Below are 11,375 nucleotides of genomic sequence, written 5' to 3' on the forward strand. Positions count from 1 at the left end.
CGGCTTGCTGCGCCTCTGGTGGCAGCCGGTGGGAGGGGATCCGTAGGCCCACACGCTCCGGGCCTCAGGGTCATCAGCGCTGGAAGTCCAGACGCGCAGACCTGTGTGCTGGACCTCTCCTGTCCGCCCGGACGCGCGAGGAGGAGGTACCAGACAACGAGGCGTCCTCGTCGTCTTCCCTCCTCCGATTTGGCCGAACTGTCACTCGGAAATTATCCCCACTCGATGTCGGTGCTTAGCCGAGGAGGGATAATCGGCCAGGCGTTTGCGTCGCGAGCCGACTGCTGTAGTGGGCCGAGTCCTCGGCTTGGTCCGGTCCCAGTCACTGGAAGCCACAAGGCGGTGCCGGATCAGCCCCCGCGATGTAGACAAGGGCCATGTGACAGGTCCGGTGTCGAGGAGTAGTGCATTCCATGCTTCTCTTCTTTTCTTACTTTTCTGCGTGGCTTACTGCTCAGGTTGGCTCAATCCTGCCTCGCCTGAAGAAAAAAGGATGACAGTCAGGAGGCCGAAGGACTCCTTTATACGTGAGAGGCGCGCGCATTCTCAGTAGGCCCGCCCTTGGCGGGCCGGCTAGCAGAGAGTCTCAGTGGGGATGAAATGCTTGCATGATATCGATCAAAGGGGTAGTTATCCATAGAGTCCGTAGTAGAGGGCGGAGCCTGTGAGAGATATAACTCAGCCTCGAGTCTATGTTTGGTCTATTCCGCCAGTCTCCTCTGCTGAACCAGAAGCAACTGCAGCATCTTATTATCCTAAACCGCCACAGTAACGGAAGCGAGGCCAGAACCAAGCCGCCCAGAGGCAGCTTTAGAGCGAATAAAGGTGGACGTTTTTAGAGAGAAAGAGGAGCAGGCAAGACAGCTGATGTAGTTAGAAAGTAAGGTACGTGTTATTTATATACGCAGAGGCGACAATTCAAGAGTGCTTTGTACATGATTATTACACATTGATATTAGAACAGAAGAGAACACAATAAATAAACATAATGCGAAATAGAGCAGCAGTTCAGTAAGAAAACAATGCATTAGATGAGATGATAAGAATAGTTTTAAAAACGACCATTGCTAAATACGACGTCTAAGTGCGCTAAAACAAGGTTAAAAGAGCTTCTGTGTTAAGCCTGCTGGTAAAAGTAAATGTTTTTAGCCTCGACTTAGGAGAAAGAACTCAGCGGTTGGGTGAAGAACCTCAGGTTTTCTGAAAGTTTATTCCATTCGGTGGGTAGCCCATAAAAACTAAAAGCAGGCTCTTGGCGTGTTTGGTTCCTGAGCCGGGGAGCAATGGATGAGACCGCCCCCCCGGATGAGTCTCAGAGCTCTGGGGGTGCTCTTAACAGCGAGCGAAAGCACATGTCAGACATATATATATTGGTGCGCCCAAACCATTGTAATGCCTTTATAAGTTAAACGAATAGATAATTTATTAAAAATCGATTCTGGTAAGCTACTGGTAGCCAGTGCAGAGACCTGAGTGAACTGGGGTGGATGCGTGTGTCTTCTACTCTTTTTGTTTTGGTCAGGACTCTGGCGAAGCGGCGCGTTCTGGATTAGTGTGTAGTTTTTCTAACAGATTTTGTTACAGAGACCTGTAAATACACTATACAGTAATCAAGCCTGCTAAAAACAAAGGCGTGAATTAGTTTTTCAAGGTCTTGTTGGAGACATTAATGTTCTAAGTCTGGCTATGTTTTTCAGGTGATAGTAATGCCGATTTAGTAATTGTGTTGATGTGGGATTTTAAATGAGGTCGGGGTCCAGAGCTACGCCTAGATTGCAGATTTCCTCACCTTTTCCCGATGTATTTAGCAGTAGGGCTTCGAGTTTAGCGCTTACTTCAACCCGTTCCTCCCTTTTGGCACCAAAGATAATTGTCTCTGTTTTGGTTTTTGTTTAATTGTAGGAAATTGTTGCTCATCCAGCTAACTGAATTGTGTTCCATGCAGTTGTGATGAGGGATTGTAATGGTCCGTAGTCGCCAGGCTTTATTGTAATGTATAACTGAGTGTCATCTGCCATAATTGTGGTATGGACATCTTGTAAACTTTTAGTGATCTGGGCTAGTGGAAGCATGTATATGTTAAATAGAATTGGACCAAGAATCGACCCTTGGGGAACTCCACAAGTCATTGCAGTTTGTTTGCGATTTAAAAGAACCAACAGACACAAAGAAGTCCCTGACCTGCAGATACAATTTGAAGCCAATTAAGTGCTTTGCCAGATAAACCAAACCACAGTTTTCTAGTTCTGTCCAGTTAATGTATTTTGTGGTCTGTGGTCCACTGTATCAAAAGCGGCACTGAGGTCCAGCAGTACCAAAATAGTGATTTGTCCCTTGTCTGTGTTTAAATATATATCGTTTAAGACCCTCATAAGTGTGGTCTCAGTGCTGTGATGGTCTCTGAATCCAGACTGGAGAGCATCAAAGCAGTTATTTTGTGCCAAAAAAAAGTTGAGTTGATGGAAAACAGCTTTTCTATAATTTTACCCAAAAGGGTAGGTTTGAAATTGGCCTATAATTCTGCATGATTGAGCTGTCTAGGTGTTTTTTTTTTTAAAGAGGCTTGATTACTGCTGTTTTTAGTGCTTTTGGGAACTGTCCCGAGCTGAGGGAGGTGTTGACTATCTCTAGTAGCTCTGATGCCATGCAGTTAAAAACATTTTTCAGGAAGCTTGTGGGAATACTATCTAAGCTGCAGGAGGAAGAACTTAAATGCAACACTATGTCTTCAAGGGCATTATGGCTGATGGGATCAAACTGTGTCTTGCGGGTTAAGTGTATTTTAAGAGGATGAATGGTTGCCATAGACCCCTTTCCCAAAATGGAGGCACTCACCATTAATCTTATATTTTCAATTTTGGTTGTAAAAAATGATGCAAATTTGTTGCATGACTCAGTAGAGAGGAGTTCAGGGGCAATTGGTATGCCAGGATTTGATAGCCGGTCAACAGTTGAAAACAACGCACGGGTGTTATTGCTGTTTTTGCTGATTATATCAGAGAAAAAGGAGCGTCTTGCGTTCCGTAGTTCGTGATTCTAACTATGAAGACTATCCTTAAATATCTCAAAATGAATGAGAAGATGTGACTTGCGCCACCTGCGTTCCACTTTTCTACAATGTTGTTTGTGCAGCCTCACTAGCGTGGCATTTCTCCATGGTGCTTTATTACCAGAGGTTGGTTTTGCTTTAGCAGGGGCAAGAGCATCAATCAGACATGTAGTTTTTGGCCTGAAATTATCCACCATATCATCAACACTGTTGGATGGAAGTCTGATAGTGGAGGAGAAAGCCTCAACAACTTGTTTGTGTCTTCAGTTATGTGTCGTTTTGTGAGAATCTGTGTAGTCCCTTTATCAGAAATGCTGATATTCATTTTGAAATAATGCAGGAGTGATCCGAGAGGCCAACATCAGTGACCATGAGGTTAGAAATATTGAGACCTTTGGTTATAACTAGGTCAAGAGTGTGGCCCAATTTGTGAGTGGGCCCTGTCACATGTTGGGTTAGTCATTAGCTGTCCAGAATATTATTACATTTGATAGCTCTACTGTCCTTTGGGTTGTCAACATGAATGTTGAAGTCACCAACCATGAGTATGAGAATACAGTCAAAATAATGCAAATAATCGACAATAGTTCAGACAAATCATCACAAAATTGTACAGAATATTTTGGTGGTCTGTAGATAGTTATAAACAGTGCTCGACAGAAGGAATTACATTGAACGGCTAGGTATTCAAAAGAGGGAAATGATTGAATTGCTATTTTCTTGCATTGAAAAGCATTATTAAATATAGTAGCAACACCTCCTCCTTTTCTGTGTGCTCTGTTTTCACCCAAAAAATAAAAATTTGGCGGGGCTGTTTCAATGAGAACAGCTCCACTGTTGTTCTCGTCTAGCCAGGTTTCTGTTAAAAACATGAAGTTAAGGCTATAATTGTTAATACAATCATTAATTAAAAGTGACTTTCCTGAAAAGGACCTGACGTTTAAAACAGCCAAGTGCACTACGTTCTCTTGAACTGAGTGGGGTGTTATGGGGACAGTTATCAGGGGTGCACTGTTTCTTGTACGTAGAGGGCAGGGTGGGTACCTTTTGTTGATGCTTCTGAGCACAGGGATAGGGAGTTGTATAGGCTTTGAGTTCCCTGGCTCCTCATCATGTCCATCAGAGAAGACACATGGATAACAGGGTAAACAGTCTGACAGTCTGTGTGAAACATCATTGTGAAGAGAAGGTTTCCTTATGGGCATTTCCTTATGTCGTCAGTGAGCAGGATGGGGTGTGTATGTTGCAGTGAAGAAGAGTTACCATCAGTGACCGGTGTTGTGTCCAGGTATGCTGCAGCAGATTGTCATGTGCGTTTGGCAGAGGAGACAGCGTGAAAAATATTTTCAGCTATGGCACGTGTGCCCCGTGGAGTGGGGTGAATGCCATCTCTAATGAGAAAGGAATCACGCTGCCAAAACAGATTGAAATTGTCAATGAATCCCAAGTTGCGTGAAGAGCATACTGACAATCCAGTGACGGTACGTCCACACAGCAGCGTTAAACAAATCTTCCAACGCTTCTGCCCATTCACTTTGAATGGGGTGACGTCACTTTTCCTCACTTTTCGCCGAACTGCATTGTGGGAAGCAAAGCAGAGATTTCCAGGCATCTCACGATTCAAAAGTTGAGCAATGTTCAACTTTTGAATCTTCTGAAGCTTTCGGTGGAAGCGTCAGCCAATCAAATCATATGCCAGTACAAGCTCTAGCCCAGGGGTGTAGTGCCAATTACGTCCGAGAGTAGTGTGGGTAGATCGCATGGCCTTGAAAAAAAACTAAGAAAAAAAAAACCTTTTTCTTTTTTTAAAGTTAGCCTATCATCCATTCTTATGGCATTTGCCACTTGATTGACGTACAGGTAAGCCGGTCTGAGTTGTATTGTACCATACGGGTTCATGCAGTTATGAGGGGGCCTCACCTCCTCATCTGAAGCGCAAATGCGGCGCACTATTATACGCTTATGCGGGCCAATTAGTGTAAGCGCGCCGTGTAGTCCACCCCCCCCCCCCCCCACACACACAGATTGGGCAGGGGTGGTCCTGTAGTAGTAGCTCCCAAGCTGAAAAAGTGTGGGCACCCCTGCTCTAGCCAATCAAACCGCTGCTTGTGTGTCAGGGGAGGGAGATTCATGTGATTGGTTGTTGGTCGAGCTTCAGACACGCCCGCCGGCAAGCTTTTTCCAAAGCCGCTGTGTGGACGTGCCATGATAGTCAGAGGGATATTAAATTATAGTTGTGTATAATTGTGTTCAACTCTGTTTAAAACAGGCACTATGTCCCTGGTCTCTTCTATTGTCTAACTCACTGAAGAAATGCCCTACAGCTTCAGGCTTGCGGAAACTCTTTTATTGGTTTTCTTCAGATATTGATTTCCTTGCTTCCTACCCCTCTCTCTTTCCTCTCCTTTCCGTCCTCAGTCACTGGGCCACAGAAACTAGAGGACCGGGTATCAATGTGATGAAGTGTGTGTGTGTGAGTGCGTGGTGGGAGGAGATCTGCTTGGAGAAACTCAGATAGAAAGAATAATCTGTCACACCTGGGTGCAGGTGAAGTGCTTGCAGTCCATTTCTTCTGGCAGACCGACAAGCAGGAGAGGGAGCTCAATAAAATGCTCTGTTGCAGAAAACACATGGACAACACACACTGACATTAATAACATGCATACCAAATGTCAGGACAAGACCAGGACAAGACAGCAGTTTAATAAACTTTGAAAATAGGAACAATGTAAAGAAGATGTATTGTATTTTACAAGTTGTGTTCCCGGCAGAGCTATGTGATGACGAGATGAGATTCCATTCAGGCATGATGACCTCCCAGCAAAATGAATAAATAAATAAATGCACAAGGCGAGTCCCACAGATCCCTGTGGCTGACTTTTGGTGCGCACATGTGTGTTTGTCTGACATGTATATCCCTCAAATAAACAACTCTAAATGACTGCTTGACATCTCTTAGCTGCTTTAGGGAGATTTATCCCGGAATGTATGCTGCTCATCTACTGTGAGGATTTTTGAATGTGTGAGTGTGTGGGCTTGTGATAGTTTGGGAGTGTTGTAGGCGGTTATGGTTCAGGATGATAGGAGAAAAACTCAAAATAGCGCCACACTTTGTATTTGTTTGCACACCTCCTACACACCTCTGTATGTAGCCCAAATCTGTTTTTGCTCCAACTTTCGTCATTATACACAGTGGTTGTTTTTAAACGTGTTGGCAAGGTAAAAGGAAACGATATCCACCTGTACAGCTTATCACTAAACTCATCCTTACTCGGGCCGGACTTAAAAGTTGTTTATATACTTCTAAACCTTTCAAAAAGTAAGCAAAGTGTTCCTCTTAGGTCCTGTCAAACTCTTCAAAGTGACATATTTTGCTGCACAGGCACCTCTCACTCTTCTTTTACTGTTGCCTACCTCAGAGTGATTGGGCTGAGTCGCAACGGGCCCTTTAAGTCATTAGCAAAGAGCAATAATGAGCCTAGTGCTTAGAAGCCCCCTGCAGACTTAAGAGTGTGTGATGTAAAGGGGATGAGGGCACTAATTCTCCAAAGCACCCTAATAAGTAGAGGATTAGCCAAGCCTTCTATTAGCTGAAGCCTTGATGATGCTAAGCTAATGTGCTATAGCTAGACTCCAGCAAGGGCGGCTAAAGCATTAGTTAGCATGACTGCTATAGAGAAGTGGAATCCGGATAAAGAAGCTTATGAAACACGACTGGTTTTAAGCTCAAATATTCAGAGAAATGCGGACTCACATACTCAGGCACGCAAAGCACACACATTTAGTGAGTGCATTAATAAATCCACAGGTGGACATTCCCACACCCACAAACAGGCATACAGTATGTTAAAAAATTAAGGAGATTGTCGATAGAAGTTGAATCATGGGCTCATTGGTTTGAAGAATAATGGACATGACTAAGCAGTATGCAGAGACTTAGTGAAGTTTAATCATATATTGTTCCACTTTAATTCCTCAAAATGTAGACTTGCACAATAAGCAGTGAGATTGAAACAGCTTTAGCTTCGACTCATTAATCATCTACATCAATGCATGAGGAAATGGTTGCCTGAAATAACCCTTCAGCTTTTGCTACAGAGGAAAATCATTTCTAACAATGTATTGCCAATGAATTACAGAATGGGTTTCATGTTTAAATATTTATAGCTATTGACTCCAAATTTGAAATATATCACCAAACTGCTTAAGACTTAAACTTTACTGTTTACAAATTCAGAATGTTCAAGACAATCAGAGTTAACTGAACAGGTGAATACATTTGTTCGAAGAGTGACTTGTACATCTTAAACGTGATATATCAAAATCAGTAATGTTTAAATGATGTGAATAAATGACAAATGCAATTAAATAGACACCATGTAGCGCATCACTAATATGCAGACAAGCGCAAATACCTGGACTTGTCGCGATTTTAGAATTAATCCTCAAAAACACTTTGAATTTCCAGTTGACTCTTGGGAAAGTGTTGTATAACTCTTATGTTCTCTTTGTCGCACACATGCACAGCTACCATGTTCTATTCTGCTTTTGTCAGCACTATGAATCTGTCTCCTCAAGCTTTTCTTTCTTTGAAACTTTCTTTCCTTTTTTTTCTCTCTTTATTTTTGCAGTGACGACAGATTAGTACATGTGGCATTATACAGGCTGACTGTGTGCTTTAGATTGCGCTATTCGCCACTGCACATAGCCAAAGCACCATCTGTCTGTGTGTGTCTGAGTAGTTTTGTGCAATGTGATATCTTTAAACTCTTTTTTTTTAACCAAGTGTTTCTGTGACAGGGTTTTAGCCAACTGGAAGTGAAATACCCAACAAAGTGTGGTGTTTAGCACAAAGTGAAGGACATAGTGTTGAGCAGAATGCGAGGCAAAAGATGGGGATGAATGAGATGGATGAGGGATGAAGAAATGGGGCAAGAGTGCAAAGTGTAAGTGACTTTGTTGGTATAAGTAATGGAAGAACAGATTGAAGAATGCAAAGAAGTATGGATAAAAGATTAAAAAAGCACTTAAGAGATGATTAATCAAAGGATGGTTGGATTAAGGGAAGGTAGGAGGAAAGATATACTGTTTGTGTTGCCATGAAGTATTACAAGAGTTGAGGGAAATACGGCCACTGAGATGAAAAAGATTTGTGGGTGGAATAGAAAAAGGTGCTGTAGAAAGGTGTTAGAAAATAGGTGGAAGAAGAAGGCAAATGACTGCGCATTGAGCACAGTGTACAACATTCAGTGGAGCTCTAAGGCAACTCAAATCAAAATCACTGCAAGACGGCAGCTTTGAAATGATTGGGGCTGAAAGGTAAGCACTCTAGAGGGGCTGTTTTGGACAAGAGGGGAGATAACAGGGGAGTGGCTTGAGAGGGTAGACGTTAAAGGTTTTTGACAGCACTAAAGGTCTAGGAAGGATGCAAGTGGAAGGGAGATAAAATAAAGCACAGATAGTGTTTGAGAGATGATGAGCACTGAGAAAGTAACACCTTTAATCCTCATAACTTTGCACTATATATATGTGTATTGCCTCTTGTCTTTGGTTGTCACAGCAGTTTCATGACCTGAAGAACGAAAATTATTTGCCTTGGTGCACTCTCACCACGAATAATAACTTGTATTGACATTTTGCCTTGGTATCGCTCAGTGTCAACACATTCCCTTTTTACCACTGCTTATTCTCCACCGAAACATAGTTCTCTTTGTATGCTTTGAAAAATAACAAGTTATCTTCCTTTGTTTCTCTCCCTCTTCCCCTCCATCCAGCCTGTGAGCTGATGAACCGTGGGATCCTGGCTCTGGTCACTTCAATCGGCTGCATGTCTGCGGGCAGCATTCAGACTCTGGCCAATGCCATGCACATCCCCCACCTCTTTATCCAGCGCTCCCCTGCGGGATCCCCTCGCTCCGACTGCCCACCAACCAGCCGCGTCCCTGGAACAGATGACTACACCCTCATGGTCCGCCCTCCCATCTATCTCAATGACGTCATCATGCAAGTGGTGTCTGAGTATAGCTGGCAGAAGTTCATCATCTTCTATGATTCTGATTTCGGTAAGGAAATAACCATCTAAGCAATCACTAATACTGGTATTTAATATAATACCCTTCCTTCTTCCGTGCCTGCCTGTATGTCTATACGTCTACATTGTAGCCTTTATTTAACCAGGTGAAAGCCCCTTGAGATCAAAAGATCTGTTTTTCAAGGGTGACATGCAGGACATTAGTTACACATGTAACATAAAAACAAATGAAATGAATATCAATGAAATGTATAATTTAAGTGGAAATAATATTGCTATTCGAAAATTGGAAACCACATTATACATAATTTAGATATTTATACATTTGTAAATCAATGGTAGCACCGATTGACATGAATAAAAGAAGAGATGCCACTTGCCGATCTATTTCCTAACTAGCTGTTTTGTCTTGTATCATGAATATATTTGGAAACAACCCTATCTATTTACAATGAACAACTAGAGACAACTAGGTCTGTCGTCCTACAGCACACACCAAGATGCTGATACCAATCTTTGGGTTTTTAAGGAAGTTTTTCTGATATTGCAAATTTAAAAAGCTGAAAATGAGCAGAAACTACGTATGGCTCATATCCATCATATTTAGAATAAAGCAGAACGTTATGATTTAATTTGGACCAAATATGAAATAAAAGTATTTTGCCTTTGAAGGGCATTACTAGCTCTATTAAACTGTTGTTTTTTGCATTTGACATGTACAGTATATAAAGTAACAATAGGAGTGGTTTCTCAACATGGATAATGAATATAGGTTTGAATCAGAAACAGGTCGCTCTCTGTCTCTCTTTCTCTCTCTCAGTCTCTTTGTATATGTATATTATGCATTAGTAACACATCAGTCCGCCTGCGCGCATGCTGTCTCATTTTACCATGCTTCTCTTTCTCTATATCTGTTCGCCATCTCTCTTTCCGGTCCATTACCTCTAACATTAAACCAAAAACATCCGTGTCACTTTTTTAAAAGTGCCACTCTGTTTCTGCACTGTCTAGACTTCCTTCTCCAGGAATATTGCTTTGATTTTTTTCTGAGCGTGTATTCAAATGTGTTTTTGTATTTAGTCTTTGTAATGTAGTGTCCTTTGTGATGCCAACCTTTAATGATGCTTGGCTTATCAAGTTAACATCATCATGCCTTGTTACAGAGCTGTGCCTCTCTGGAAGTAAGGTACCAAACCTAATCAAACTTACATAAAGCACGTACTCCTGCAGCATATGGCCCTGCTCCACCTACGTTGTACTGGCACCTTTATGTGTTAAGATAATTTTAACTCTGAGTCATACAGGGTATATGCTGCTGTAGCACTGCTCCTAATGGGCTGAGATTTAGAGTGATGATGGAGCAGGTATTTTGCTAGCTATTGGAAAACACCAGCTGTGATATCACTCATCAGCGGTTGGACAAAAGTCGAACTCACCTAAAAGTTTCAGCACACATAGAGCAGTGAATTAGTGTTCTGCCTTAGGCAATTCAGTGTTGATTTAATCCATATAGCCATAACGGGCCTCCATCTCATTCATTGTAGTCAATTAACACAATTAATGCGTTGTGTGCATTGATTTCCAATGGAATCTCTGCAGTGGAATTGTTTAGCAATGCGCTCTGCAGGCTCAAACTAGATCATCTAAAACGTTAAAGCATTTTATGAATGGATTGCATGTGTGCTGTAAAATGAATATATTTGTGTTAACACTTTATATGATGGCTAGGTCTATAATGCATTATAAGGGTATTCATCATATAATATAATGCATTTATACAAGTTTATTAAACTCTTTATGAATGTTCATAAACATGCAGAGCCACTTGAGTTCCATCATAAGGAATTATATGTTAAGCCTTCATTATGCTTAATACTTCCATACCAGTGTTTTATTTTTTTTAGAACTTTATTTTTTCGTTTCAAACAATAATACAATACAATATATTTTACAGTAAAATTCACATTTTCCGTTATGATAATACAGTGCCACTCCAGGGCTAAAAAAAATAAAATGTAATAAAGATGGCCTACCTTGGAAAATAAGACAAATAATTGTAAATAAACAAAAATAATAATGATGGAAAGAGAATACAAGTGACAAAGGTGTTAACAATTCTTATTGTATTAGTAGATGCATGACAGGGGCCCCATACCAGTGTTTTAAAGAAGAACCTGAGTCCTGGGTTACAGAGCATAACACTACCTGGTTTTTAAAGACCCATAGCTCTTTTCTTCTGCTTGACTGTGAAATGAAATGATGACTTAAAAATGTTGGGCTATAGCATTGTTTTGT

At 41.7% G+C, this 11,375-nt stretch overlaps 1 protein-coding gene across 1 annotated transcript in view; it reads left to right on the forward strand.

Moving 5' to 3' along the window:
* The window catches only part of skic2 (SKI2 subunit of superkiller complex), a 12,672-nt gene extending 12,433 nt beyond the window's left edge, over positions 1–239 (forward strand). The window contains exon 26 of the mRNA XM_010794360.1: positions 26–239. Coding sequence (XP_010792662.1) covers positions 26–239 — 214 coding nt within the window. The remainder of the gene's footprint in view (positions 1–25) is intronic.
* The last annotated feature ends 11,136 nt before the right edge of the window (positions 240–11,375 follow it).

This window comes from Notothenia coriiceps, unplaced genomic scaffold (genome assembly GCF_000735185.1).
Source record: "Notothenia coriiceps isolate Sejong01 unplaced genomic scaffold, NC01 NC01_scaffold00037244, whole genome shotgun sequence".
Taxonomy (NCBI): Eukaryota; Metazoa; Chordata; class Actinopteri; order Perciformes; family Nototheniidae; genus Notothenia; species Notothenia coriiceps.